Source organism: Pseudophryne corroboree, chromosome 5 (genome assembly GCF_028390025.1).
Source record: "Pseudophryne corroboree isolate aPseCor3 chromosome 5, aPseCor3.hap2, whole genome shotgun sequence".
Classification (NCBI taxonomy): Eukaryota; Metazoa; Chordata; class Amphibia; order Anura; family Myobatrachidae; genus Pseudophryne; species Pseudophryne corroboree.
The window spans coordinates 13,629,014-13,656,649 of record NC_086448.1 but is presented as its reverse complement, the minus strand read 5'-3'; the positions used below and the strand labels follow the sequence as shown (position 1 = coordinate 13,656,649).

Sequence of the window (27,636 nt, the reverse complement as noted above, 5' to 3'; positions counted from 1 at the left end):
TCTGTCCTCTGCCTCCCTCTCACTGTCTGTCTGTCCTCTGCCTCCCTCTCACTGTCTGTCTGTCCTCTGCCTCCCTCTCACTGTCTGTCTGTCCTCTGCCTCCCTCTCACTGTCTGTCTGTCCTCTGCCTCCCTCTCACTGTCTGTCCTCTGCCTCCCTCTCACTGTCCTCTGCCTCCCTCTCACTGTCTGTCTGTCCTCTGCCTCCCTCTCACTGTCTGTCTGTCCTCTGCCTCCCTCTCACTGTCTGTCTGTCCTCTGCCTCCCTCTCACTGTCTGTCCTCTGCCTCCCTCTCACCGTCTGTACTCTGCCTCCCTCTCACTGTCCTCTGCCTCCCTCTCACCGTCTGTCCTCTGCCTCCCTCTCACCGTCTGTTCTCTGCCTCCCTCTCACCGTCTGTTCTCTGCCTCCCTCTCACCGTCTGTTCTCTGCCTCCCTCTCACCGTCTGTTCTCTGCCTCCCTCTCACCGTCTGTCCTCTGCCTCCCTCTCACTGTCTGTCTGTCCTCTGCCTCCCTCTCACTGTCTGTCTGTCCTCTGCCTCCCTCTCACCGTCTGTCCTCTGCCTCCCTCTCACCGTCTGTCCTCTGCCTCCCTCTCACCGTCTGTCCTCTGCCTCCCTCTCACCGTCTGTTCTCTGCCTCCCTCTCACCGTCTGTTCTCTGCCTCCCTCTCACCGTCTGTTCTCTGCCTCCCTCTCACCGTCTGTTCTCTGCCTCCCTCTCACCGTCTGTTCTCTGCCTCCCTCTCACCGTCTGTTCTCTGCCTCCCTCTCACCGTCTGTTCTCTGCCTCCCTCTCACCGTCTGTTCTCTGCCTCCCTCTCACCGTCTGTCCTCTGCCTCCCTCTCACTGTCTGTCCTCTGCCTCCCTCTCACTGTCTGTCTGTCCTCTGCCTCCCTCTCACTGTCTGTCTGTCCTCTGCCTCCCTCTCACTGTCTGTCTGTCCTCTGCCTCCCTCTCACTGTCTGTCTGTCCTCTGCCTCCCTCTCACTGTCTGTCTGTCCTCTGCCTCCCTCTCACTGTCTGTCTGTCCTCTGCCTCCCTCTCACTGTCTGTCTGTCCTCTGCCTCCCTCTCACTGTCTGTCCTCTGCCTCCCTCTCACTGTCCTCTGCCTCCCTCTCACTGTCTGTCTGTTTTCTGCCTCCCTCTCACTGTCTGTCCTCTGCCTCCCTCTCACTGTCTGTCCTCTGCCTCCCTCTCACTGTCTGTCTGTCCTCTGCCTCCCTCTCACTGTCTGTCCTCTGCCTCCCTCTCACTGTCTGTCCTCTGCCTCCCTCTCACCGTCTGTCCTCTGCCTCCCTCTCACCGTCTGTCCTCTGCCTCCCTCTCACCGTCTGTCCTCTGCCTCCCTCTCACCGTCTGTTCTCTGCCTCCCTCTCACCGTCTGTTCTCTGCCTCCCTCTCACCGTCTGTTCTCTGCCTCCCTCTCACCGTCTGTCCTCTGCCTCCCTCTCACCGTCTGTCCTCTGCCTCCCTCTCACCGTCTGTCCTCTGCCTCCCTCTCACCGTCTGTCCTCTGCCTCCCTCTCACCGTCTGTCCTCTGCCTCCCTCTCACCGTCTGTCCTCTGCCTCCCTCTCACCGTCTGTCCTCTGCCTCCCTCTCACCGTCTGTCCTCTGCCTCCCTCTCACCGTCTGTTCTCTGCCTCCCTCTCACCGTCTGTTCTCTGCCTCCCTCTCACCGTCTGTTCTCTGCCTCCCTCTCACCGTCTGTTCTCTGCCTCCCTCTCACCGTCTGTTCTCTGCCTCCCTCTCACCGTCTGTTCTCTGCCTCCCTCTCACCGTCTGTTCTCTGCCTCCCTCTCACCGTCTGTTCTCTGCCTCCCTCTCACCGTCTGTTCTCTGCCTCCCTCTCACCGTCTGTTCTCTGCCTCCCTCTCACCGTCTATACTTTGCCTCCCTCTCACCGTCTGTTCTCTGCCTCCCTCTCACCGTCTGTACTTTGCCTCCCTCTCACCGTCTGTTCTCTGCCTCCCTCTCACCGTCTTTTCTCTGCCTCCCTCTCACCGTCTGTCCTCTGCCTCCCTCTCACCGTCTGTACTTTGCCTCCCTCTCACCGTCTGTACTTTGCCTCCCTCTCACCGTCTGTTCTCTGCCTCCCTCTCACCGTCTTTTCTCTGCCTCCCTCTCACCGTCTGTCCTCTGCCTCCCTCTCACTGTCTATTTTCTGCCTTAGAGACGCCGTCTGTCCTCTACCTCCCTCTCACTGTCTGTCCTCTGCCTCCCTCTCACTGTCTGTCCTCTGCCTCCCTCTCACTGTCTGTACTCTGCCTCCCTCTCACCGTGTGTACTCTGCCTCCCTCTCACCGTGTGTACTCTGCCTCCCTCTCACCGTGTGTACTCTGCCTCCCTCTCACCGTCTGTACTCTGCCTCCCTCTCACCGTCTGTACTCTGCCTCCCTCTCACCGTCTGTTCTCTGCCTCCCTCTCACCGTCTATACTTTGCCTCCCTCTCACCGTCTGTTCTCTGCCTCCCTCTCACCGTCTGTACTTTGCCTCCCTCTCACCGTCTGTTCTCTGCCTCCCTCTCACCGTCTTTTCTCTGCCTCCCTCTCACCGTCTGTCCTCTGCCTCCCTCTCACTGTCTATTTTCTGCCTTAGAGACGCCGTCTGTCCTCTACCTCCCTCTCACTGTCTGTCTGTCCTCTGCCTCCCTCTCACTGTCTGTCTGTCTTCTGCCTCCCTCTCACTGTCTGTCCTCTGCCTCCCTCTCACTGTCTGTCTGTCCTCTGCCTCCCTCTCACTGTCTGTCTGTCCTCTGCCTCCCTCTCACTGTCTGTCTGTCCTCTGCCTCCCTCTCACCGTTTGTCCTCTGCCTCCCTCTCACCGTCTGTTCTCTGCCTCCCTCTCACCGTCTGTACTTTGCCTCCCTCTCACCGTCTGTTCTCTGCCTCCCTCTCACCGTCTGTTCTCTGCCTCCCTCTCACCGTCTTTTCTCTGCCTCCCTCTCACCGTCTGTTCTCTGCCTCCCTCTCACCGTCTATTTTCTGCCTTAGAGACGCCGTCTGTCCTCTACCTCCCTCTCACTGTCTGTCCTCTGCCTCCCTCTCACCGTCTGTACTCTGCCTCCCTCTCACCGTCTGTACTCTGCCTCCCTCTCACCGTCTGTACTCTGCCTCCCTCTCACCGTCTGTCTGTCCTCTGCCTCCCTCTCACTGTCTGTCTGTCCTCTGCCTCCCTCTCACTGTCTGTCTGTCCTCTGCCTCCCTCTCACTGTCTGTCTGTCCTCTGCCTCCCTCTCACTGTCTGTCTGTCCTCTGCCTCCCTCTCACCGTCTGTTCTCTGCCTCCCTCTCACCGTCTGTCCTCTGCCTCCCTCTCACCGTCTGTCCTCTGCCTCCCTCTCACCGTCTGTCCTCTGCCTCCCTCTCACTGTCTATTTTCTGCCTTAGAGACGCCGTCTGTCCTCTACCTCCCTCTCACCGTCTGTCCTCTGCCTCCCTCTCACTGTCTGTCTTCGACTGCCTCCTCTCACAGTCTGTCTCTGCCTCCCTCTCACAGTCTGTCCTCTGCCTCCCTCTCACAGTCTGTCCTCTGCCTCCCTCTCACAGTCTGTCCTCTGCCTCCCTCTCACCGTCTGTCCTCTGCCTCCCTCTCACCGTCTGTCCTCTGCCTCCCTCTCACCGTCTGTCCTCTGCCTCCCTCTCACCGTCTGTCCTCTGCCTCACTCTCAACGTCTGTCCTCTGCCTCCCTCTCACCGTCTATCTGTCCCCTGCCTCCCTCTCACCGTCTGTTCTCTGCCTCCCTCTCACCGTCTGTCCTCTGCCTCCCTCTCACTGTCTATTTTCTGCCTTAGAGACGCCGTCTGTCCTCTACCCCTCTCACTGTCTGTCTGTCCTCTGCCTCCCTCTCACTGTCTGTCTGTCCTCTGCCTCCCTCTCACTGTCTGTCTGTCCTCTGCCTCCCTCTCACCGTCTTTTCTCTGCCTCCCTCTCACTGTCTGTCCTCTGCCTCCTCTCACCGTCTGTCCTCTGCCTCCTCTCACCGTCTGTCCTCTGCCTCCCTCTCACTGTCTGTCTGTCCTCTGCCTCCCTCTCACTGTCTGTCTGTCCTCTGCCTCCCTCTCACCGTCTGTTCTCTGCCTCCCTCTCACCGTCTGTTCTCTGCCTCCCTCTCACCGTCTGTTCTCTGCCTCCCTCTCACCGTCTGTTCTCTGCCTCCCTCTCACCGTCTATACTTTGCCTCCCTCTCACCGTCTGTTCTCTGCCTCCCTCTCACCGTCTGTACTTTGCCTCCCTCTCACCGTCTGTTCTCTGCCTCCCTCTCACCGTCTTTTCTCTGCCTCCCTCTCACCGTCTGTCCTCTGCCTCCCTCTCACTGTCTATTTTCTGCCTTAGAGACGCCGTCTGTCCTCTACCTCCCTCTCACTGTCTGTCCTCTGCCTCCCTCTCACCGTCTGTCCTCTGCCTCCCTCTCACCGTCTGTCCTCTGCCTCCCTCTCACTGTCTATTTTCTGCCTTAGAGACGCCGTCTGTCCTCTACCTCCCTCTCACCGTCTGTCCTCTGCCTCCCTCTCACTGTCTGTCTGTCGTCTGCCTCCCTCTCACAGTCTGTCCTCTGCCTCCCTCTCACAGTCTGTCCTCTGCCTCCCTCTCACAGTCTGTCCTCTGCCTCCCTCTCACAGTCTGTCCTCTGCCTCCCTCTCACCGTCTGTCCTCTGCCTCCCTCTCACCGTCTGTCCTCTGCCTCCCTCTCACCGTCTGTCCTCTGCCTCCCTCTCACCGTCTGTCCTCTGCCTCACTCTCAACGTCTGTCCTCTGCCTCCCTCTCACCGTCTATCTGTCCCCTGCCTCCCTCTCACCGTCTGTTCTCTGCCTCCCTCTCACCGTCTGTCCTCTGCCTCCCTCTCACTGTCTATTTTCTGCCTTAGAGACGCCGTCTGTCCTCTACCTCCCTCTCACTGTCTGTCTGTCCTCTGCCTCCCTCTCACTGTCTGTCTGTCCTCTGCCTCCCTCTCACTGTCTGTCTGTCCTCTGCCTCCCTCTCACCGTCTTTTCTCTGCCTCCCTCTCACTGTCTGTCCTCTGCCTCCCTCTCACCGTCTGTCCTCTGCCTCCCTCTCACCGTCTGTCCTCTGCCTCCCTCTCACTGTCTGTCTGTCCTCTGCCTCCCTCTCACTGTCTGTCTGTCCTCTGCCTCCCTCTCACCGTCTGTTCTCTGCCTCCCTCTCACCGTCTGTTCTCTGCCTCCCTCTCACCGTCTGTTCTCTGCCTCCCTCTCACCGTCTGTTCTCTGCCTCCCTCTCACCGTCTATACTTTGCCTCCCTCTCACCGTCTGTTCTCTGCCTCCCTCTCACCGTCTGTACTTTGCCTCCCTCTCACCGTCTTTTCTCTGCCTCCCTCTCACCGTCTGTCCTCTGCCTCCCTCTCACTGTCTATTTTCTGCCTTAGAGACGCCGTCTGTCCTCTACCTCCCTCTCACTGTCTGTCCTCTGCCTCCCTCTCACTGTCTGTCCTCTGCCTCCCTCTCACCGTCTGTACTCTGCCTCCCTCTCACCGTGTGTACTCTGCCTCCCTCTCACCGTGTGTACTCTGCCTCCCTCTCACCGTCTGTACTCTGCCTCCCTCTCACCGTCTGTACTCTGCTTCCCTCTCACCGTCTGTTCTCTGCCTCCCTCTCACCGTCTATACTTTGCCTCCCTCTCACCGTCTGTTCTCTGCCTCCCTCTCACCGTCTGTACTTTGCCTCCCTCTCACCGTCTGTTCTCTGCCTCCCTCTCACCGTCTTTTCTCTGCCTCCCTCTCACCGTCTGTCCTCTGCCTCCCTCTCACTGTCTATTTTCTGCCTTAGAGACGCCGTCTGTCCTCTACCTCCCTCTCACTGTCTGTCTGTCCTCTGCCTCCCTCTCACTGTCTGTCTGTCTTCTGCCTCCCTCTCACTGTCTGTCCTCTGCCTCCCTCTCACTGTCTGTCTGTCCTCTGCCTCCCTCTCACTGTCTGTCTGTCCTCTGCCTCCCTCTCACTGTCTGTCTGTCCTCTGCCTCCCTCTCACCGTTTGTCCTCTGCCTCCCTCTCACCGTCTGTTCTCTGCCTCCCTCTCACCGTCTGTACTTTGCCTCCCTCTCACCGTCTGTTCTCTGCCTCCCTCTCACCGTCTGTTCTCTGCCTCCCTCTCACCGTCTTTTCTCTGCCTCCCTCTCACCGTCTGTTCTCTGCCTCCCTCTCACCGTCTATTTTCTGCCTTAGAGACGCCGTCTGTCCTCTACCTCCCTCTCACTGTCTGTCCTCTGCCTCCCTCTCACCGTCTGTACTCTGCCTCCCTCTCACCGTCTGTACTCTGCCTCCCTCTCACCGTCTGTCCTCTGCCTCCCTCTCACCGTCTGTCCTCTGCCTCCCTCTCACTGTCTGTCCTCTGCCTCCCTCTCACTGTCTGTCCTCTGCCTCCCTCTCACTGTTTGTCCTCTGCCTCCCTCTCACCGTCTGTCCTCTGCCTCCCTCTCACCGTCTGTACTCTGCCTCCCTCTCACTGTCTGTCTTCTGCCTCCCTCTCACCGTCTGTCATCTGCCTCCCTCTCACTGTCTCTGTCCTCTGCTTCCCTCTCACTGTCTGTCTGTCCTCTGCCTCCCTCTCACTGTCTGTCTGTACTCTGCCTCCCTCTCACTGTCTGTCTTCTGCCTCCCTCTCACCGTCTGTCCTCTGCCTCCCTCTCACTGTCTCTGTCCTCTGCTTCCCTCTCACTGTCTGTCTGTCCTCTGCCTCCCTCTCACTGTCTGTCTGTACTCTGCCTCCCTCTCACTGTCTGTCCTCTGCCTCCCTCTCACCGTCTGTACTCTGCCTCCCTCTCACTGTCTGTCTGTCCTCTGCCTCCCTCTCACTGTCCTCTGCCTCCCTCTCACCGTCTGTCCTCTGCCTCACTCTCAACGTCTGTCCTCTGCCTCCCTCTCACCGTCTATCTGTCCCCTGCCTCCCTCTCACCGTCTGTCCTCTGCCTCCCTCTCACCGTCTGTCCTCTGCCTCCCTCTCACTGTCTATTTTCTGCCTTAGAGACGCCGTCTGTCCTCTACCTCCCTCTCACTGTCTGTCTGTCCTCTGCCTCCCTCTCACTGTCTGTCTGTCCTCTGCCTCCCTCTCACTGTCTGTCTGTCCTCTGCCTCCCTCTCACCGTCTTTTCTCTGCCTCCCTCTCACTGTCTGTCCTCTGCCTCCCTCTCACCGTCTGTCCTCTGCCTCCCTCTCACCGTCTGTCCTCTGCCTCCCTCTCACTGTCTGTCTGTCCTCTGCCTCCCTCTCACTGTCTGTCTGTCCTCTGCCTCCCTCTCACCGTCTGTTCTCTGCCTCCCTCTCACCGTCTGTCCTCTGCCTCCCTCTCACCGTCTGTCCTCTGCCTCCCTCTCACCGTCTGTCCTCTGCCTCCCTCTCACTGTCTATTTTCTGCCTTAGAGACGCCGTCTGTCCTCTACCTCCCTCTCACCGTCTGTCCTCTGCCTCCCTCTCACTGTCTGTCTGTCGTCTGCCTCCCTCTCACTGTCTGTCCTCTGCCTCCCTCTCACTGTCTGTCCTCTGCCTCCCTCTCACAGTCTGTCCTCTGCCTCCCTCTCACCGTCTGTCCTCTGCCTCCCTCTCACCGTCTGTCCTCTGCCTCCCTCTCACCGTCTGTCCTCTGCCTCCCTCTCACCGTCTGTCCTCTGCCTCCCTCTCACCGTCTGTCCTCTGCCTCCCTCTCACCGTCTGTCCTCTGCCTCCCTCTCACCGTCTGTCCTCTGCCTCCCTCTCACCGTCTGTCCTCTGCCTCCCTCTCACCGTCTGTCCTCTGCCTCCCTCTCACCGTCTGTCCTCTGCCTCCCTCTCACCGTCTGTCCTCTGCCTCCCTCTCACCGTCTGTCCTCTGCCTCCCTCTCACCGTCTGTCCTCTGCCTCCCTCTCACTGTCTATTTTCTGCCTTAGAGACGCCGTCTGTCCTCTACCTCCCTCTCACTGTCTGTCCTCTGCCTCCCTCTCACTGTCTGTCCTCTGCCTCCCTCTCACTGTCTGTCCTCTGCCTCCCTCTCACTGTCTGTCCTCTGCCTCCCTCTCACTGTCTCTGTCCTCTGCTTCCCTCTCACTGTCTGTCTGTCCTCTGCCTCCCTCTCACTGTCTGTCTGTACTCTGCCTCCCTCTCACTGTCTGTCTTCTGCCTCCCTCTCACCGTCTGTCCTCTGCCTCCCTCTCACTGTCTCTGTCCTCTGCTTCCCTCTCACTGTCTGTCCTCTGCCTCCCTCTCACTGTCTGTCTGTACTCTGCCTCCCTCTCACTGTCTGTCCTCTGCCTCCCTCTCACCGTCTGTACTCTGCCTCCCTCTCACTGTCTGTCTGTCCTCTGCCTCCCTCTCACTGTCCTCTGCCTCCCTCTCACCGTCTGTCCTCTGCCTCACTCTCAACGTCTGTCCTCTGCCTCCCTCTCACTGTCTATTTTCTGCCTTAGAGACGCCGTCTGTCCTCTACCTCCCTCTCACTGTCTGTCCTCTGCCTCCCTCTCACTGTCTGTCCTCTGCCTCCCTCTCACTGTCTGTCCTCTGCCTCCCTCTCACTGTCTGTCCTCTGCCTCCCTCTCACTGTCTGTCCTCTGCCTCCCTCTCACTGTCTGTCCTCTGCCTCCCTCTCACTGTCTGTCCTCTGCCTCCCTCTCACTGTCTGTCCTCTGCCTCCCTCTCACTGTTTGTCCTCTGCCTCCCTCTCACCGTCTGTCCTCTGCCTCCCTCTCACCATCTGTACTCTGCCTCCCTCTCACTGTCTGTCTTCTGCCTCCCTCTCACCGTCTGTCATCTGCCTCCCTCTCACTGTCTCTGTCCTCTGCTTCCCTCTCACTGTCTGTCTGTCCTCTGCCTCCCTCTCACTGTCTGTCTGTACTCTGCCTCCCTCTCACTGTCTGTCTTCTGCCTCCCTCTCACCGTCTGTCCTCTGCCTCCCTCTCACTGTCTCTGTCCTCTGCTTCCCTCTCACTGTCTGTCTGTCCTCTGCCTCCCTCTCACTGTCTGTCTGTACTCTGCCTCCCTCTCACTGTCTGTCCTCTGCCTCCCTCTCACCGTCTGTACTCTGCCTCCCTCTCACTGTCTGTCTGTCCTCTGCCTCCCTCTCACTGTCCTCTGCCTCCCTCTCACCGTCTGTCCTCTGCCTCACTCTCAACGTCTGTCCTCTGCCTCCCTCTCACCGTCTATCTGTCCCCTGCCTCCCTCTCACCGTCTGTCCTCTGCCTCCCTCTCACCGTCTGTCCTCTGCCTCCCTCTCACTGTCTATTTTCTGCCTTAGAGACGCCGTCTGTCCTCTACCTCCCTCTCACTGTCTGTCCTCTGCCTCCCTCTCACTGTCTGTCCTCTGCCTCCCTCTCACTGTCTGTCCTCTGCCTCCCTCTCACTGTCTGTCCTCTGCCTCCCTCTCACTGTCTGTCCTCTGCCTCCCTCTCACTGTCTGTCCTCTGCCTCCCTCTCACTGTCTCTGTCCTCTGCTTCCCTCTCACTGTCTGTCTGTCCTCTGCCTCCCTCTCACTGTCTGTCTGTACTCTGCCTCCCTCTCACTGTCTGTCTTCTGCCTCCCTCTCACCGTCTGTCCTCTGCCTCCCTCTCACTGTCTCTGTCCTCTGCTTCCCTCTCACTGTCTGTCCTCTGCCTCCCTCTCACTGTCTGTCTGTACTCTGCCTCCCTCTCACTGTCTGTCCTCTGCCTCCCTCTCACCGTCTGTACTCTGCCTCCCTCTCACTGTCTGTCTGTCCTCTGCCTCCCTCTCACTGTCCTCTGCCTCCCTCTCACCGTCTGTCCTCTGCCTCACTCTCAACGTCTGTCCTCTGCCTCCCTCTCACCGTCTATCTGTCCCCTGCCTCCCTCTCACCGTCTGTCCTCTGCCTCCCTCTCACCGTCTGTCCTCTGCCTCCCTCTCACTGTCTATTTTCTGCCTTAGAGACGCCGTCTGTCCTCTACCTCCCTCTCACTGTCTGTCCTCTGCCTCCCTCTCACTGTCTGTCCTCTGCCTCCCTCTCACTGTCTGTCCTCTGCCTCCCTCTCACTGTCTGTCCTCTGCCTCCCTCTCACTGTCTGTCCTCTGCCTCCCTCTCACTGTCTGTCCTCTGCCTCCCTCTCACTGTTTGTCCTCTGCCTCCCTCTCACCGTCTGTCCTCTGCCTCCCTCTCACCATCTGTACTCTGCCTCCCTCTCACTGTCTGTCTTCTGCCTCCCTCTCACCGTCTGTCATCTGCCTCCCTCTCACTGTCTCTGTCCTCTGCTTCCCTCTCACTGTCTGTCTGTCCTCTGCCTCCCTCTCACTGTCTGTCTGTACTCTGCCTCCCTCTCACTGTCTGTCTTCTGCCTCCCTCTCACCGTCTGTCCTCTGCCTCCCTCTCACTGTCTCTGTCCTCTGCTTCCCTCTCACTGTCTGTCTGTCCTCTGCCTCCCTCTCACTGTCTGTCTGTCCTCTGCCTCCCTCTCACTGTCTGTCTGTACTCTGCCTCCCTCTCACTGTCTGTCCTCTGCCTCCCTCTCACCGTCTGTACTCTGCCTCCCTCTCACTGTCTGTCTGTCCTCTGCCTCCCTCTCACCGTCTGTCCTCTGCCTCACTCTCAACGTCTGTCCTCTGCCTCCCTCTCACCGTCTATCTGTCCCCTGCCTCCCTCTCACCGTCTGTCCTCTGCCTCCCTCTCACCGTCTGTCCTCTGCCTCCCTCTCACCGTCTATTTTCTGCCTTAGAGACGCCGTCTGTCCTCTACCTCCCTCTCACTGTCTGTCCTCTGCCTCCCTCTCACTGTCTGTCCTCTGCCTCCCTCTCACTGTCTGTCCTCTGACTCCCTCTCACTGTCTGTCCTCTGCCTCCCTCTCACTGTCTGTCCTCTGCCTCCCTCTCACTGTCTGTCCTCTGCCTCCCTCTCACTGTCTGTCCTCTGCCTCCCTCTCACTGTCTGTCCTCTGCCTCCCTCTCACTGTCTGTCCTCTGCCTCCCTCTCACTGTCTGTCCTCTGCCTCCCTCTCACTGTCTGTCCTCTGCCTCCCTCTCACTGTCTGTCCTCTGCCTCCCTCTCACTGTTTGTCCTCTGCCTCCCTCTCACTGTCTGTCTGTCCTCTGCCTCCCTCTCACTGTCTGTTTTCTGCCTTACAGACGCCGTCCGGGGACTTCACAACTGGAAGCAAACGGGAAGCCCCCTGTTCTCCCTGCTCCCCGACTACACAGCAGGTGAGGCTACACTGTCCTCTGCGCACAGTAACAGCAGCACTGACCCCTACGCACAGTAACAGCAGCACTGATCCCTACGCACAGTAACAGCAGCACTGACCCCTACGCACAGTAACAGCAGCACTGACCCCTACGCACAGTAACAGCAGCACTGATCCCTACGCACAGTAACAGCAGCACTGACCCCTACGCACAGTAACAGCAGCACTGACCCCTACGCACAGTAACAGCAGCACTGATCCCTACGCACAGTAACAGCAGCACTGATCCCTACGCACAGTAACAGCAGCACTGACCCCCGCACACAGTAACAGCAGCACTGACCCCTACGCACAGTAACAGCAGCACTGACCCCCGCGCACAGTAACCGCAGCACTGACCCCCGCACACAGTAACAGCAGCACTGACCCCCGCGCACAGTAACCGCAGCACTGACCCCTACGCACAGTAACAGCAGCACTGACCCCTACGCACAGTAACAGCGGCACTGACCCCTACGCACAGTAACAGCAGCACTGACCCCTACGCACAGTAACAGCAGCACTGACCCATACGCACAGTAACAGCGGCACTGACCCCTACGCACAGTAACAGCAGCACTGACCCCTACGCACAGTAACAGCAGCACTGACCCCTACGCACAGTAACAGCGGCACTGACCCCTACGCACAGTAACAGCAGCACTGACCCCTACGCACAGTAACAGCAGCACTGACCCATACGCACAGTAACAGCAGCACTGACCCCTACGCACAGTAACAGCAGCACTGACCCATACGCACAGTAACAGCAGCACTGACCCCCGCACACAGTAACAGCAGTACTAACCCCCGCGCACAGTAACAGCAGCACTGACCCCCGCACACAGTAACAGCAGCACTGACCCCCGCGCACAGTAACAGCAGCACTGACCCCCGCACACAGTAACAGCAGCACTGACCCCCGCACACAGTAACAGCAGCACTGACCCCCGCGCACAGTAACAGCGGCACTGACCCCCGCGCACAGTAACAGCGGCACTGACCCCTGCGCACAGTAACAGCAGCACTGACCCCTGCGCACAGTAACAGCGGCACTGACCCCCACGCGCAGTAACAGCAGCACTGACCCCCGCGCACAGTAACAGCGGTACTGACCCCTGCGCACAGTAACAGCAGCACTGACCCCCGCGCACAGTAACAGCAGCACTGACCCCCGCGCACAGTAACAGCGGCACTGACCCCTGCGCACAGTAACAGCAGCACTGACCCCTGCGCACAGTAACAGCGGCACTGACCCCCACGCGCAGTAACAGCAGCACTGACCCCCGCGCACAGTAACAGCGGCCCTGACCCCCGCGCACAGTAACAGCGGCCCTGACCCCCGCGCACAGTAACAGCGGCCCTGACCCCCGCGCACAGTAACAGCGGCCCTGACCCCCGCGCACAGTAACAGCGGCCCTGACCCCCGCGCACAGTAACAGCGGCCCTGACCCCCGCGCACAGTAACAGCAGCACTGACCCCCGCGCACAGTAACAGCAGCACTGACCCCCGCGCACAGTAACAGCAGCACTGACCCCCGCACACAGTAACAGCAGCACTGACCCCCGCGCACAGTAACAGCGGCCCTGACCCCCGCGCACAGTAACAGCGGCCCTGACCCCCGCGCACAGTAACAGCGGCCCTGACCCCCGCGCACAGTAACAGCAGCACTGACCCCCGCGCACAGTAACAGCAGCACTGACCCCCGCACACAGTAACAGCGGCACTGACCCCCGCGCACAGTAACAGCGGCACTGACCCCCGCACACAGTAACAGCGGCACTGACCCCCGCGCACAGTAACAGCAGCACTGACCCCTGCGCACAGTAACAGCAGCACTGACCCCTGCACACAGTAACAGCGGCACTGACCCCCGCGCACAGTAACAGCAGCACTGACCCCCGCACACAGTAACAGCGGCACTGACCCCCGCGCACAGTAACAGCGGCACTGACCCCCGCGCACAGTAACAGCGGCACTGACCCCCGCGCGCAGTAACAGCAGCACTGACCCCTACGCACACAGTAACAGCGGCACTGACCCCCGCGCACAGTAACAGCGGCACTGACCCCCGCGCACAGTAACAGCGGCACTGACCCCTACGCACAGTAACAGCAGCACTGACCCCTACGCACAGTAACAGCAGCACTGACCCCTACGCACAGTAACAGCAGCACTGACCCCCGCACACAGTAACAGCAGCACTGACCCCCGCACACAGTAACAGCAGCACTGACCCCTACGCACAGTAACAGCAGCACTGACCCCCGCGCACAGTAACAGCAGCACTGACCCCTACGCACAGTAACAGCAGCACTGACCCCTGCGCACAGTAACAGCGGCACTGACCCCTACGCACAGTAACAGCAGCAGTGACCCCCGCGCGCAGTAACAGCAGCACTGACCCCTACGCACAGTAACAGCGGCACTGACCCCCGCGCACAGTAACAGCGGCACTGACCCCCGCGCACAGTAACAGCGGCACTGACCCCCGCACACAGTAACAGCGGCACTGACCCCCGCACACAGTAACAGCAGCACTGACCCCTACGCACAGTAACAGCAGCACTGACCCCTACGCACAGTAACAGCAGCACTGACCCCTACGCACAGTAACAGCAGCACTGACCCCCGCACACAGTAACAGCAGCACTGACCCCTACGCACAGTAACAGCAGCACTGACCCCTACGCACAGTAACAGCAGCACTGACCCCCGCACACAGTAACAGCAGCACTGACCCCTACGCACAGTAACAGCAGCACTGACCCCTACGCACAGTAACAGCAGCACTGACCCCTACGCACAGTAACAGCAGCACTGACCCCCGCGCACAGTAACAGCAGCACTGACCCCCGCACACAGTAACAGCGGCACTGACCCCTACGCACAGTAACAGCAGCACTGACCCCTGCGCACAGTAACAGCGGCACTGACCCCTACGCACAGTAACGGCAGCACTGACCCCTACGCACAGTAACAGCAGCACTGACCCCCGCACACAGTAACAGCGGCACTGACCCCTACGCACAGTAACAGCAGCACTGACCCCCGCACACAGTAACAGCGGCACTGACCCCTATGCACAGTAACAGCGGCACTGACCCCTACGCACAGTAACCGCAGCACTGACCCCTACGCACAGTAACAGCGGCACTGACCCCTACGCACAGTAACAGCAGCACTGACCCCTGCGCACAGTAACAGCGGCACTGACCCCTACGCACAGTAACAGCAGCACTGACCCCTACGCACAGTAACAGCAGCACTGACCCCTACGCACAGTAACAGCAGCACTGACCCCTGCGCACAGTAACAGCGGCACTGACCCCTACGCACAGTAACAGCAGCACTGACCCCCGCACACAGTAACAGCGGCACTGACCCCTACGCACAGTAACAGCAGCACTGACCCCTGCGCACAGTAACAGCGGCACTGACCCCTACGCACAGTAACCGCAGCACTGACCCCTACGCACAGTATCAGCAGCACTGACCCCCGCGCGCAGTAACAGCAGCACTGACCCCTACGCACAGTAACAGCGGCACTGACCCCTACGCACAGTAACAGCGGCACTGACCCCCGCGCGCAGTAACAGCGGCCCTGACCCCCGCGCACAGTAACAGCGGCACTGACCCCCGCGCACAGTAACAGCGGCACTGACCCCTACGCACAGTAACAGCGGCACTGACCCCCGCGCACAGTAACAGCAGCACTGACCCCTACGCACAGTAACAGCAGCACTGACCCCTACGCACAGTAACAGCAGCACTGACCCCCGCGCACAGTAACAGCAGCACTGACCCCTGCGCACAGTAACAGCGGCACTGACCCCTACGCACAGTAACAGCAGCACTGACCCCCGCGCACAGTAACAGCGGCCCTGACCCCCGCGCACAGTAACAGCAGCACTGACCCCTACGCACAGTAACAGCAGCAGTGACCCCCGCACACAGTAACAGCAGCACTGACCCCCGCGCACAGTAACAGCGGCCCTGACCCCCGCGCACAGTAACAGCAGCACTGACCCCCGCGCACAGTAACAGCAGCACTGACCCCCGCGCACAGTAACAGCAGCACTGACCCCTGCGCACAGTAACAGCAGCACTGACCCCTGCACACAGTAACAGCGGCACTGACCCCCGCGCACAGTAACAGCAGCACTGACCCCCGCACACAGTAACAGCGGCACTGACCCCCGCGCACAGTAACAGCGGCACTGACCCCTACGCACAGTAACAGCAGCACTGACCCCCGCACACAGTAACAGCGGCACTGACCCCCGCGCACAGTAACAGCAGCACTGACCCCTGCACACAGTAACAGCGGCACTGACCCCTACGCACAGTAACAGCAGCACTGACCCCTGCGCACAGTAACAGCGGCACTGACCCCTACGCACAGTAACCGCAGCACTGACCCCCACGCACAGTAACAGCAGCACTGACCCCTGCGCACAGTAACAGCGGCACTGACCCCTACGCACAGTAACAGCAGCACTGACCCTTACGCACAGTAACAGCAGCCCTGACCCCCGCGCACAGTAACAGCAGCACTGACCCCTACGCACAGTAACAGCAGCACTGACCCCTACGCACAGTAACAGCAGCACTGACCCCTACGCACAGTAACAGCAGCACTGACCCCCGCGCACAGTAACAGCAGCCCTGACCCCCGCGCACAGTAACAGCAGCACTGACCCCTACGCACAGTAACAGCAGCACTGACCCCTACGCACAGTAACAGCAGCACTGACCCCCGCGCACAGTAACAGCAGCACTGACCCCCGCACACAGTAACAGCGGCACTGACCCCTACGCACAGTAACAGCAGCACTGACCCCTGCGCACAGTAACAGCGGCACTGACCCCTACGCACAGTAACGGCAGCACTGACCCCTACGCACAGTAACAGCAGCACTGACCCCCGCACACAGTAACAGCGGCACTGACCCCTACGCACAGTAACAGCAGCACTGACCCCCGCACACAGTAACAGCGGCACTGACCCCTATGCACAGTAACAGCAGCACTGACCCCTGCGCACAGTAACAGCGGCACTGACCCCTACGCACAGTAACCGCAGCACTGACCCCTACGCACAGTAACAGCAGCACTGACCCCTGCGCACAGTAACAGCGGCACTGACCCCTACGCACAGTAACAGCAGCACTGACCCTTACGCACAGTAACAGCAGCCCTGACCCCCGCGCACAGTAACAGCAGCACTGACCCCTACGCACAGTAACAGCAGCACTGACCCCTACGCACAGTAACAGCAGCACTGACCCCTACGCACAGTAACAGCAGCACTGACCCCTGCGCACAGTAACAGCGGCACTGACCCCTACGCACAGTAACAGCAGCACTGACCCCCGCACACAGTAACAGCGGCACTGACCCCTACGCACAGTAACAGCAGCACTGACCCCTGCGCACAGTAACAGCGGCACTGACCCCTACGCACAGTAACCGCAGCACTGACCCCTACGCACAGTATCAGCAGCACTGACCCCCGCGCGCAGTAACAGCAGCACTGACCCCTACGCACAGTAACAGCGGCACTGACCCCTACGCACAGTAACAGCGGCACTGACCCCCGCGCGCAGTAACAGCGGCCCTGACCCCCGCGCACAGTAACAGCGGCACTGACCCCCGCGCACAGTAACAGCGGCACTGACCCCTACGCACAGTAACAGCGGCACTGACCCCTACGCACAGTAACAGCAGCAGTGACCCCCGCGCACAGTAACAGCGGCACTGACCCCTACGCACAGTAACAGCAGCACTGACCCCCGCGCACAGTAACAGCGGCACTGACCCCCGCGCACAGTAACAGCGGCACTGACCCCTACGCACAGTAACAGCGGCACTGACCCCTACGCACAGTAACAGCAGCAGTGACCCCCGCGCACAGTAACAGCGGCACTGACCCCTACGCACAGTAACAGCGGCACTGACCCCCGCGCACAGTAACAGCAGCACTGACCCCTACGCACAGTAACAGCAGCACTGACCCCTACGCACAGTAACAGCAGCACTGACCCCCGCGCACAGTAACAGCAGCACTGACCCCTGCGCACAGTAACAGCGGCACTGACCCCTACGCACAGTAACAGCAGCACTGACCCCCGCGCACAGTAACAGCGGCCCTGACCCCCGCGCACAGTAACAGCAGCACTGACCCCTACGCACAGTAACAGCAGCAGTGACCCCCGCACACAGTAACAGCAGCACTGACCCCCGCGCACAGTAACAGCGGCCCTGACCCCCGCGCACAGTAACAGCAGCACTGACCCCCGCGCACAGTAACAGCAGCACTGACCCCCGCGCACAGTAACAGCAGCACTGACCCCTGCGCACAGTAACAGCAGCACTGACCCCTACGCACAGTAACAGCAGCACTGACCCCTACGCACAGTAACAGCAGCACTGACCCCTACGCACAGTAACCGCAGCACTGACCCCCGCACACAGTAACAGCAGCACTGACCCCTACGCACAGTAACAGCAGCACTGACCCCCGCACACAGTAACAGCAGCACTGACCCCCGCACACAGTAACAGCAGCACTGACCCCCGCACACAGTAACAGCAGCACTGACCCCCGCACACAGTAACAGCAGCACTGACCCCTACGCACAGTAACAGCAGCAGTGACCCCCGCACACAGTAACAGCAGCACTGACCCCCGCACACAGTAACAGCGGCACTGACCCCCGCGCACAGTAACAGCGGCACTGACCCCCGCACACAGTAACAGCAGCACTGACCCCTACGCACACAGTAACAGCGGCACTGACCCCTACGCACAGTAACAGCAGCACTGACCCCTACGCACACAGTAACAGCGGCACTGACCCCTGCACACAGTAACAGCAGCACTGACCCCTACGCACAGTAACAGCAGCACTGACCCCCGCACACAGTAACAGCGGCACTGACCCCCGCGCACAGTAACAGCAGCACTGACCCCTACGCACAGTAACAGCAGCAGTGACCCCCGCACACAGTAACAGCAGCACTGACCCCCGCGCACAGTAACAGCGGCACTGACCCCCGCGCACAGTAACAGCGGCACTGACCCCTACGCACACAGTAACAGCGGCACTGACCCCTACGCACACAGTAACAGCAGCACTGACCCCCGCACACAGTAACAGCAGCACTGACCCCTACGCACAGTAACAGCAGCACTGACCCCTACGCACAGTAACAGCGGCACTGACCCCTACGCACAGTAACAGCAGCACTGACCCCTACGCACAGTAACAGCAGCACTGACCCCTACGCACAGTAACCGCAGCACTGACCCCCGCACACAGTAACAGCAGCACTGACCCCTACGCACAGTAACAGCAGCACTGACCCCCGCACACAGTAACAGCAGCACTGACCCCCGCACACAGTAACAGCAGCACTGACCCCCGCACACAGTAACAGCAGCACTGACCCCCGCACACAGTAACAGCAGCACTGACCCCTACGCACAGTAACAGCAGCACTGACCCCCGCACACAGTAACAGCAGCACTGACCCCCGCACACAGTAACAGCAGCACTGACCCCTACGCACAGTAACAGCGGCACTGACCCCCGCACACAGTAACAGCAGCACTGACCCCTACGCACAGTAACAGCAGCACTGACCCCTACGCACAGTAACAGCAGCACTGACCCCCGCACACAGTAACAGCAGCACTGACCCCTACGCACAGTAACAGCAGCACTGACCCCCGCACACAGTAACAGCAGCACTGACCCCCGCACACAGTAACAGCAGCACTGACCCCTACGCACAGTAACAGCGGCACTGACCCCCGCACACAGTAACAGCAGCACTGACCCCTACGCACAGTAACAGCAGCACTGACCCCCGCACACAGTAACAGCGGCACTGACCCCTACGCACAGTAACAGCAGCACTGACCCCTACGCACAGTAACAGCAGCACTGACGCCTACGCACAGTAACAGCAGCACTGACCCCTACGCACAGTAACAGCAGCACTGACCCCCGCACACAGTAACAGCGGCACTGACCCCCGCACACAGTAACAGCAGCACTGACCCCTACGCACAGTAACAGCAGCACTGACCCCTACGCACAGTAACAGCGGCACTGACCCCTACGCACAGTAACAGCAGCACTGACCCCTACGCACAGTAACAGCGGCCCTGACCCCTACGCACAGTAACAGCAGCACTGACCCCTGCGCACAGTAACAGCAGCACTGACCCCTGCACACAGTAACAGCGGCACTGACCCCCGCGCACAGTAACAGCAGCACTGACCCCCGCACACAGTAACAGCGGCACTGACCCCCGCGCACAGTAACAGCGGCACTGACCCCCGCGCACAGTAACAGCGGCACTGACCCCCGCGCGCAGTAACAGCAGCACTGACCCCTACGCACACAGTAACAGCGGCACTGACCCCCGCGCACAGTAACAGCGGCACTGACCCCCGCGCACAGTAACAGCGGCACTGACCCCTACGCACAGTAACAGCAGCACTGACCCCTACGCACAGTAACAGCAGCACTGACCCCTACGCACAGTAACAGCAGCACTGACCCCCGCACACAGTAACAGCAGCACTGACCCCCGCACACAGTAACAGCAGCACTGACCCCTACGCACAGTAACAGCAGCACTGACCCCCGCGCACAGTAACAGCAGCACTGACCCCTACGCACAGTAACAGCAGCACTGACCCCTGCGCACAGTAACAGCGGCACTGACCCCTACGCACAGTAACAGCAGCAGTGACCCCCGCGCGCAGTAACAGCAGCACTGACCCCTACGCACAGTAACAGCGGCACTGACCCCCGCGCACAGTAACAGCGGCACTGACCCCCGCGCACAGTAACAGCGGCACTGACCCCCGCACACAGTAACAGCGGCACTGACCCCCGCACACAGTAACAGCAGCACTGACCCCTACGCACAGTAACAGCAGCACTGACCCCTACGCACAGTAACAGCAGCACTGACCCCTACGCACAGTAACAGCAGCACTGACCCCTACGCACAGTAACAGCAGCACTGACCCCTACGCACAGTAACAGCAGCACTGACCCCTACGCACAGTAACAGCAGCACTGACCCCTACGCACAGTAACAGCAGCACTGACCCCCGCACACAGTAACAGCAGCACTGACCCCTACGCACAGTAACAGCAGCACTGACCCCTACGCACAGTAACAGCAGCACTGACCCCCGCACACAGTAACAGCAGCACTGACCCCCGCACACAGTAACAGCAGCACTGACCCCTACGCACAGTAACAGCAGCACTGACCCCTACGCACAGTAACAGCAGCACTGACCCCTACGCACAGTAACAGCAGCACTGACCCCCGCGCACAGTAACAGCAGCACTGACCCCCGCACACAGTAACAGCGGCACTGACCCCTACGCACAGTAACAGCAGCACTGACCCCTGCGCACAGTAACAGCGGCACTGACCCCTACGCACAGTAACGGCAGCACTGACCCCTACGCACAGTAACAGCAGCACTGACCCCCGCACACAGTAACAGCGGCACTGACCCCTACGCACAGTAACAGCAGCACTGACCCCCGCACACAGTAACAGCGGCACTGACCCCTATGCACAGTAACAGCAGCACTGACCCCTGCGCACAGTAACAGCGGCACTGACCCCTACGCACAGTAACCGCAGCACTGACCCCTACGCACAGTAACAGCAGCACTGACCCCTGCGCACAGTAACAGCGGCACTGACCCCTACGCACAGTAACAGCAGCACTGACCCTTACGCACAGTAACAGCAGCCCTGACCCCCGCGCACAGTAACAGCAGCACTGACCCCTACGCACAGTAACAGCAGCACTGACCCCTACGCACAGTAACAGCAGCACTGACCCCCGCGCACAGTAACAGCAGCCCTGACCCCCGCGCACAGTAACAGCAGCACTGACCCCTACGCACAGTAACAGCAGCACTGACCCCTACGCACAGTAACAGCAGCACTGACCCCCGCGCACAGTAACAGCAGCACTGACCCCCGCGCACAGTAACAGCGGCACTGACCCCTACGCACAGTAACAGCAGCACTGACCCCTGCGCACAGTAACAGCGGCACTGACCCCTACGCACAGTAACGGCAGCACTGACCCCTACGCACAGTAACAGCAGCACTGACCCCCGCACACAGTAACAGCGGCACTGACCCCTACGCACAGTAACAGCAGCACTGACCCCCGCACACAGTAACAGCGGCACTGACCCCTATGCACAGTAACAGCAGCACTGACCCCTGCGCACAGTAACAGCGGCACTGACCCCTACGCACAGTAACCGCAGCACTGACCCCTACGCACAGTAACAGCAGCACTGACCCCTGCGCACAGTAACAGCGGCACTGACCCCTACGCACAGTAACAGCAGCACTGACCCTTACGCACAGTAACAGCAGCCCTGACCCCCGCGCACAGTAACAGCAGCACTGACCCCTACGCACAGTAACAGCAGCACTGACCCCTACGCACAGTAACAGCAGCACTGACCCCTACGCACAGTAACAGCAGCACTGACCCCTGCGCACAGTAACAGCGGCACTGACCCCTACGCACAGTAACAGCAGCACTGACCCCTGCGCACAGTAACAGCAGCACTGACCCCTACGCACAGTAACAGCAGCACTGACCCCTGCGCACAGTAACAGCGGCACTGACCCCTACGCACAGTAACAGCAGCACTGATCCCTACGCACAGTAACAGCAGCACTGACCCCTACGCACAGTAACAGCAGCACTGACCCCTACGCACAGTAACAGCAGCACTGATCCCTACGCACAGTAACAGCAGCACTGACCCCTACGCACAGTAACAGCAGCACTGACCCCTACGCACAGTAACAGCAGCACTGATCCCTACGCACAGTAACAGCAGCACTGATCCCTACGCACAGTAACAGCAGCACTGACCCCCGCACACAGTAACAGCAGCACTGACCCCTACGCACAGTAACAGCAGCACTGACCCCCCGCGCACAGTAACCGCAGCACTGACCCCCGCACACAGTAACAGCAGCACTGACCCCCGCGCACAGTAACCGCAGCACTGACCCCTACGCACAGTAACAGCAGCACTGACCCCTACGCACAGTAACAGCGGCACTGACCCCTACGCACAGTAACAGCAGCACTGACCCCTACGCACAGTAACAGCAGCACTGACCCATACGCACAGTAACAGCGGCACTGACCCCTACGCACAGTAACAGCAGCACTGACCCCTACGCACAGTAACAGCAGCACTGACCCCTACGCACAGTAACAGCGGCACTGACCCCTACGCACAGTAACAGCAGCACTGACCCCTACGCACAGTAACAGCAGCACTGACCCATACGCACAGTAACAGCAGCACTGACCCCTACGCACAGTAACAGCAGCACTGACCCATACGCACAGTAACAGCAGCACTGACCCCCGCACACAGTAACAGCAGTACTAACCCCCGCGCACAGTAACAGCAGCACTGACCCCCCGCACACAGTAACAGCAGCACTGACCCCCGCGCACAGTAACAGCAGCACTGACCCCCGCACACAGTAACAGCAGCACTGACCCCCGCACACAGTAACAGCAGCACTGACCCCCGCGCACAGTAACAGCGGCACTGACCCCCGCGCACAGTAACAGCGGCACTGACCCCTGCGCACAGTAACAGCAGCACTGACCCCTGCGCACAGTAACAGCGGCACTGACCCCCACGCGCAGTAACAGCAGCACTGACCCCCGCGCACAGTAACAGCGGTACTGACCCCTGCGCACAGTAACAGCAGCACTGACCCCCGCGCACAGTAACAGCAGCACTGACCCCCGCGCACAGTAACAGCGGCACTGACCCCTGCGCACAGTAACAGCAGCACTGACCCCTGCGCACAGTAACAGCGGCCCTGACCCCCCGCGCACAGTAACAGCGGCCCTGACCCCCGCGCACAGTAACAGCGGCCCTGACCCCCGCGCACAGTAACAGCGGCCCTGACCCCCCGCGCACAGTAACAGCGGCCCTGACCCCCGCGCACAGTAACAGCAGCACTGACCCCCGCGCACAGTAACAGCAGCACTGACCCCCGCGCACAGTAACAGCAGCACTGACCCCCGCACACAGTAACAGCAGCACTGACCCCCGCGCACAGTAACAGCGGCCCTGACCCCCGCGCACAGTAACAGCGGCCCTGACCCCCGCGCACAGTAACAGCGGCCCTGACCCCCGCGCACAGTAACAGCAGCACTGACCCCCGCGCACAGTAACAGCAGCACTGACCCCCGCACACAGTAACAGCGGCACTGACCCCCGCGCACAGTAACAGCGGCACTGACCCCCGCACACAGTAACAGCGGCACTGACCCCCGCGCACAGTAACAGCAGCACTGACCCCTGCGCACAGTAACAGCAGCACTGACCCCTGCACACAGTAACAGCGGCACTGACCCCCCGCGCACAGTAACAGCAGCACTGACCCCCGCACACAGTAACAGCGGCACTGACCCCCGCGCACAGTAACAGCGGCACTGACCCCCGCGCACAGTAACAGCGGCACTGACCCCCGCGCGCAGTAACAGCAGCACTGACCCCTACGCACACAGTAACAGCGGCACTGACCCCCGCGCACAGTAACAGCGGCACTGACCCCCGCGCACAGTAACAGCGGCACTGACCCCTACGCACAGTAACAGCAGCACTGACCCCTACGCACAGTAACAGCAGCACTGACCCCTACGCACAGTAACAGCAGCACTGACCCCCGCACACAGTAACAGCAGCACTGACCCCCCGCACACAGTAACAGCAGCACTGACCCCTACGCACAGTAACAGCAGCACTGACCCCCGCGCACAGTAACAGCAGCACTGACCCCTACGCACAGTAACAGCAGCACTGACCCCTGCGCACAGTAACAGCGGCACTGACCCCTACGCACAGTAACAGCAGCAGTGACCCCCGCGCGCAGTAACAGCAGCACTGACCCCTACGCACAGTAACAGCGGCACTGACCCCCGCGCACAGTAACAGCGGCACTGACCCCCGCGCACAGTAACAGCGGCACTGACCCCCGCACACAGTAACAGCGGCACTGACCCCCGCACACAGTAACAGCAGCACTGACCCCTACGCACAGTAACAGCAGCACTGACCCCTACGCACAGTAACAGCAGCACTGACCCCTACGCACAGTAACAGCAGCACTGACCCCCGCACACAGTAACAGCAGCACTGACCCCTACGCACAGTAACAGCAGCACTGACCCCTACGCACAGTAACAGCAGCACTGACCCCCGCACACAGTAACAGCAGCACTGACCCCTACGCACAGTAACAGCAGCACTGACCCCTACGCACAGTAACAGCAGCACTGACCCCTACGCACAGTAACAGCAGCACTGACCCCCGCGCACAGTAACAGCAGCACTGACCCCCGCACACAGTAACAGCGGCACTGACCCCTACGCACAGTAACAGCAGCACTGACCCCTGCGCACAGTAACAGCGGCACTGACCCCTACGCACAGTAACGGCAGCACTGACCCCTACGCACAGTAACAGCAGCACTGACCCCCGCACACAGTAACAGCGGCACTGACCCCTACGCACAGTAACAGCAGCACTGACCCCCGCACACAGTAACAGCGGCACTGACCCCTATGCACAGTAACAGCGGCACTGACCCCTACGCACAGTAACCGCAGCACTGACCCCTACGCACAGTAACAGCGGCACTGACCCCTACGCACAGTAACAGCAGCACTGACCCCTGCGCACAGTAACAGCGGCACTGACCCCTACGCACAGTAACAGCAGCACTGACCCCTACGCACAGTAACAGCAGCACTGACCCCTACGCACAGTAACAGCAGCACTGACCCCTGCGCACAGTAACAGCGGCACTGACCCCTACGCACAGTAACAGCAGCACTGACCCCCGCACACAGTAACAGCGGCACTGACCCCTACGCACAGTAACAGCAGCACTGACCCCTGCGCACAGTAACAGCGGCACTGACCCCTACGCACAGTAACCGCAGCACTGACCCCTACGCACAGTATCAGCAGCACTGACCCCCGCGCGCAGTAACAGCAGCACTGACCCCTACGCACAGTAACAGCGGCACTGACCCCTACGCACAGTAACAGCGGCACTGACCCCCGCGCGCAGTAACAGCGGCCCTGACCCCCGCGCACAGTAACAGCGGCACTGACCCCCGCGCACAGTAACAGCGGCACTGACCCCTACGCACAGTAACAGCGGCACTGACCCCCGCGCACAGTAACAGCAGCACTGACCCCTACGCACAGTAACAGCAGCACTGACCCCTACGCACAGTAACAGCAGCACTGACCCCCGCGCACAGTAACAGCAGCACTGACCCCTGCGCACAGTAACAGCGGCACTGACCCCTACGCACAGTAACAGCAGCACTGACCCCCGCGCACAGTAACAGCGGCCCTGACCCCCGCGCACAGTAACAGCAGCACTGACCCCTACGCACAGTAACAGCAGCAGTGACCCCCGCACACAGTAACAGCAGCACTGACCCCCGCGCACAGTAACAGCGGCCCTGACCCCCGCGCACAGTAACAGCAGCACTGACCCCCGCGCACAGTAACAGCAGCACTGACCCCCGCGCACAGTAACAGCAGCACTGACCCCTGCGCACAGTAACAGCAGCACTGACCCCTGCACACAGTAACAGCGGCACTGACCCCCGCGCACAGTAACAGCAGCACTGACCCCCGCACACAGTAACAGCGGCACTGACCCCCGCGCACAGTAACAGCGGCACTGACCCCTACGCACAGTAACAGCAGCACTGACCCCCGCACACAGTAACAGCGGCACTGACCCCCGCGCACAGTAACAGCAGCACTGACCCCTGCACACAGTAACAGCGGCACTGACCCCTACGCACAGTAACAGCAGCACTGACCCCTACGCACAGTAACAGCAGCACTGACCCCTACGCACAGTAACAGCAGCACTGACCCCTACGCACAGTAACAGCAGCACTGACCCCTACGCACAGTAACAGCAGCACTGACCCCTACGCACAGTAACAGCAGCACTGACCCCTACGCACAGTAACCGCAGCACTGACCCCCGCACACAGTAACAGCAGCACTGACCCCTACGCACAGTAACAGCAGCACTGACCCCTACGCACAGTAACAGCAGCACTGACCCCTACGCACAGTAACAGCAGCACTGACCCCTACGCACAGTAACAGCAGCACTGACCCCTACGCACAGTAACCGCAGCACTGACCCCCGCACACAGTAACAGCAGCACTGACCCCTACGCACAGTAACAGCGGCACTGACCCCCGCGCACAGTAACAGCGGCACTGACCCCCGCGCACAGTAACAGCGGCACTGACCCCCGCACACAGTAACAGCGGCACTGACCCCCGCACACAGTAACAGCAGCACTGACCCCCTACGCACAGTAACAGCAGCACTGACCCCTACGCACAGTAACAGCAGCACTGACCCCTACGCACAGTAACAGCAGCACTGACCCCTACGCACAGTAACAGCAGCACTGACCCCTACGCACAGTAACAGCAGCACTGACCCCTACGCACAGTAACAGCAGCACTGACCCCTACGCACAGTAACAGCAGCACTGACCCCCGCACACAGTAACAGCAGCACTGACCCCTACGCACAGTAACAGCAGCACTGACCCCTACGCACAGTAACAGCAGCACTGACCCCCGCACACAGTAACAGCAGCACTGACCCCCGCACACAGTAACAGCAGCACTGACCCCTACGCACAGTAACAGCAGCACTGACCCCTACGCACAGTAACAGCAGCACTGACCCCTACGCACAGTAACAGCAGCACTGACCCCCGCGCACAGTAACAGCAGCACTGACCCCCGCACACAGTAACAGCGGCACTGACCCCTACGCACAGTAACAGCAGCACTGACCCCTGCGCACAGTAACAGCGGCACTGACCCCTACGCACAGTAACGGCAGCACTGACCCCTACGCACAGTAACAGCAGCACTGACCCCCGCACACAGTAACAGCGGCACTGACCCCTACGCACAGTAACAGCAGCACTGACCCCCGCACACAGTAACAGCGGCACTGACCCCTATGCACAGTAACAGCAGCACTGACCCCTGCGCACAGTAACAGCGGCACTGACCCCTACGCACAGTAACCGCAGCACTGACCCCCACGCACAGTAACAGCAGCACTGACCCCTGCGCACAGTAACAGCGGCACTGACCCCTACGCACAGTAACAGCAGCACTGACCCTTACGCACAGTAACAGCAGCCCTGACCCCCGCGCACAGTAACAGCAGCACTGACCCCTACGCACAGTAACAGCAGCACTGACCCCTACGCACAGTAACAGCAGCACTGACCCCTACGCACAGTAACAGCAGCACTGACCCCCGCGCACAGTAACAGCAGCCCTGACCCC

At 60.4% G+C, this 27,636-nt stretch overlaps 1 protein-coding gene across 1 annotated transcript in view; it reads left to right on the top strand.

Annotated features, from left to right (window-relative positions):
* SCRIB (scribble planar cell polarity protein) overlaps nt 1-27,636 on the top strand; it is a 341,504-nt gene that overhangs the window by 239,866 nt on the left and 74,002 nt on the right. Inside the window, exon 30 of the mRNA XM_063924738.1 lies at nt 11,058-11,132. Within this exon, the coding sequence (XP_063780808.1) occupies nt 11,058-11,132 (75 nt within the window). The remainder of the gene's footprint in view (nt 1-11,057; nt 11,133-27,636) is intronic.